Source organism: Galeopterus variegatus, unplaced genomic scaffold (genome assembly GCF_000696425.1).
Source record: "Galeopterus variegatus unplaced genomic scaffold, G_variegatus-3.0.2 Scaffold60346, whole genome shotgun sequence".
Taxonomy (NCBI): Eukaryota; Metazoa; Chordata; class Mammalia; order Dermoptera; family Cynocephalidae; genus Galeopterus; species Galeopterus variegatus.
In genome coordinates this window covers 1-2,635 of record NW_007786457.1, presented here as the reverse complement: position 1 = coordinate 2,635, position 2,635 = coordinate 1, and the positions used below count along the sequence as shown (strand labels likewise).

General features: G+C 50.2%; 1 protein-coding gene across 1 annotated transcript; it reads right to left on the bottom strand.

Annotated features, from left to right (window-relative positions):
- Nucleotides 1-478: 478 nt before the first annotated feature.
- Nucleotides 479-1,280, bottom strand: LOC103584479 (zinc finger C3H1 domain-containing protein-like; the record flags this gene model as incomplete). Its single annotated transcript, XM_008565464.1, has 1 exon — nt 479-1,280. A coding segment is annotated over exon 1 (598 nt), but the record flags the coding sequence as incomplete, so codon positions are not given.
- Between the last annotated feature and the right edge of the window lie 1,355 nt (nt 1,281-2,635).

Sequence of the window (2,635 nt, the reverse complement as noted above, 5' to 3'; positions counted from 1 at the left end):
ATAAAACATAAAAAATAAAAAAAATAGAATCACAAGAACAGGAGGATTATGCATAATGAAAGTTTACAATTTTCAATGTCAAAATGCAATATGATATAAGCAACAGTATTTACGACTATTTTTCTCCCTTTAACAACCTAAGTCAACTTCAAATAAAATACAAACCTCCTGTACCAGCAAAATACAAATGCTAATCAAACTTGAGTTTCTGATGTACTACTTCAAATCTAACTTGACTGTCAAAGATTCCACTACCTTACTCCAATCCATAACACGCTGTTAAAAAGCAATAAATCTTAAGAAACACGCTACACTGTGACACATGGGAATTACCAAAGAACAACTTACTTTAAGCATTGGACACAGGGACCAATAAGCGGTCTGATGATTCACAAAAGTTACACTCATCTCACAGACCTACGCTAAAGGGAATTTTAGTTAGTGACACACCCAGGGCAGACCGCCACATTAAGGATACAGCTCTTCCGAGGTGGAGAGGGCTCTCGCCAGCTCTGACTGCTGCTGAATCCGGATCCCGCTCCTCCTCCCAGAGGAGGTCTGCCCCCTGGCTTGCCTCCTCGCTCACCCACTCCTCGCCCCCGACTCCAGCGACTCCCACCCCGGTAAGGCCTGCCTCGAAAGCGGAAACGGTCCAAGGCGATGTGGCTCCGCTCCCAGAAAGACGGCCGGGGGCTGCTTTCGGTCAGTGAGTTCGAAGGCACCCGCACGGAGGGCGGGTGAGACCGGAACGGTTCTTTGGGTCGGTAGCTGCTGTGTCCCCTGAGGTGGCCCCGCTCCGACGCGTGCCGCGAGCGTGAGAAATTCCTCAGCTGTTGCTGAGAAGAGGACGATGACGAGGAAGAGCCACCGCCTCCGCCGGATCCACCGCCCCGGGCCGGGTGAGTTGGCCTTCGCCGCAGATACGGTAACAACCCGCCGCCGCTGCTACTGCTACTGCTCCGGCTCCGTATCTGACTGTTATTATCGTCGTCACTGATCTCCCCATCTTCAAGCTCCCCTTCTTCCTTCGGCGAGAGGCCGCTGGAGGCCAGGGCCGGAGTATCCACAGCCGCCATCCGGGGAGCAGCGCCTTCCACACAACCTTACCCTCCGTCCTGGGATCCGCCCCACGGTTCCCTTTCTCCTCGGCTCCCTTTCTTAAAGGACCCGGTCACTGCGGCCTTACCCCTATACGGACAACTAGCGGGCTCTGCTCCCCAACTTCCCCGCACCCCAGCTCTTTCTCGTCGGACCGTCGCAACCCAGTTCCACCTCCTAGCGCCCCCTTGCACCTCAGCGATCCGGGATCTTCCGCCTCGCGAGAAAGGGGCTCTAAAGCGGCTGTGTCCGAGACGTCACTTCCTGCGATACGTAGGAAACGAAACTCCCATTCACGCGATAACAATGAGGCCAACGCGATGCTTCCTGGGATTTGTAGTCTTTGTCTCTCACCCGATTTTTTTTTTTTTCTTCTGGACTACGATTCACACCCACTCAAGGCTCTGGACTGGGACAGATAGGTGTGTGGAGAGGTTGGCCGATCTGCTCTTGGCTGTAACCTTCCGAGAGTTTCATGGTACATAATCGGAGGGGAAAACAACCTCTTCCTTTTAATTGCTCCGGGGCCGCTGCCAAAGAGACGCAGTGGACCTACTCTCTTTTGGGGGTAAGGAGAGGGAACGGGTTGTGTCCGCCATGTTGGTGAAGGCAAATGGAGGCGACTGGAGCTCCACGACTGTCAGCTCTGCTGGCTCAAGTCCTCCATATTAATAAAGAGAAAGGGAAGGTTGACCCTTCCTCGTCCTCCCCCTCCCCTCCACATACACACCCCTTTTTCCCCACACAACTCTCACGACTAAGCTCAGTGGGCCTTTCGCCTGCCTCGATTGTCCAGCCTTTGCCAGAAGGAAGTTTAGCATCCAGCGCCTCAGAACAGGCTTAAGACAGCGCCGAATGAGGGGGAAAGAGAAATGCCGACCAATTGCGCCGCGGCGGGCTGTGCTACTACCTACAACAAGCACATTAACATCAGCTTCCACAGGTAACTTGGGCAAGCAGTGGGGGTGACGGAAACGGGAGCTCCTAGTCTGGGTATCGTTTGTGTGGAAGGAACAGGAGGATTCTACTAATTCTAGTAACTTTCCCAGCGGGTAGCAGGAAAACATCATTTTCGTCCTTTGTGTATGTTTCTCAAATCTGTTCAATTTTTCTCTCCCTTTGGGGAAGCTTTGCTCACTCTCTTAAAAAAAAAAAAAAATCCAAGTACTGGATAGTGATTACCACTTAAAGAAAAAGTGATAGGAGGATACCTTCATTTTCTATTTTACTCCTATATATTAGACTGTGTCTAGACATGAAGGACGCCATAAGGGAGAGAGATCTTCCCGTTCAAGTCATCAATCACCTTAAAAGCCTGCTGTGTTCCCGTTAAAATCTGGAAATTCTCACTAGCTTAATTGACGTGACAAGCATTTAGATTTCTAATAGGCACACACAGTAACTGCGGAGGAACTGAGTCATCACTGATAGCCGTGGAATTACCTTATTAAAAGATAACCACTTAAAAAAAAAACAGCGATGTTTCTGTTTTTAAACTACTTCATGCAAACGTAGTGCTTTATTCATTTATCCAAGA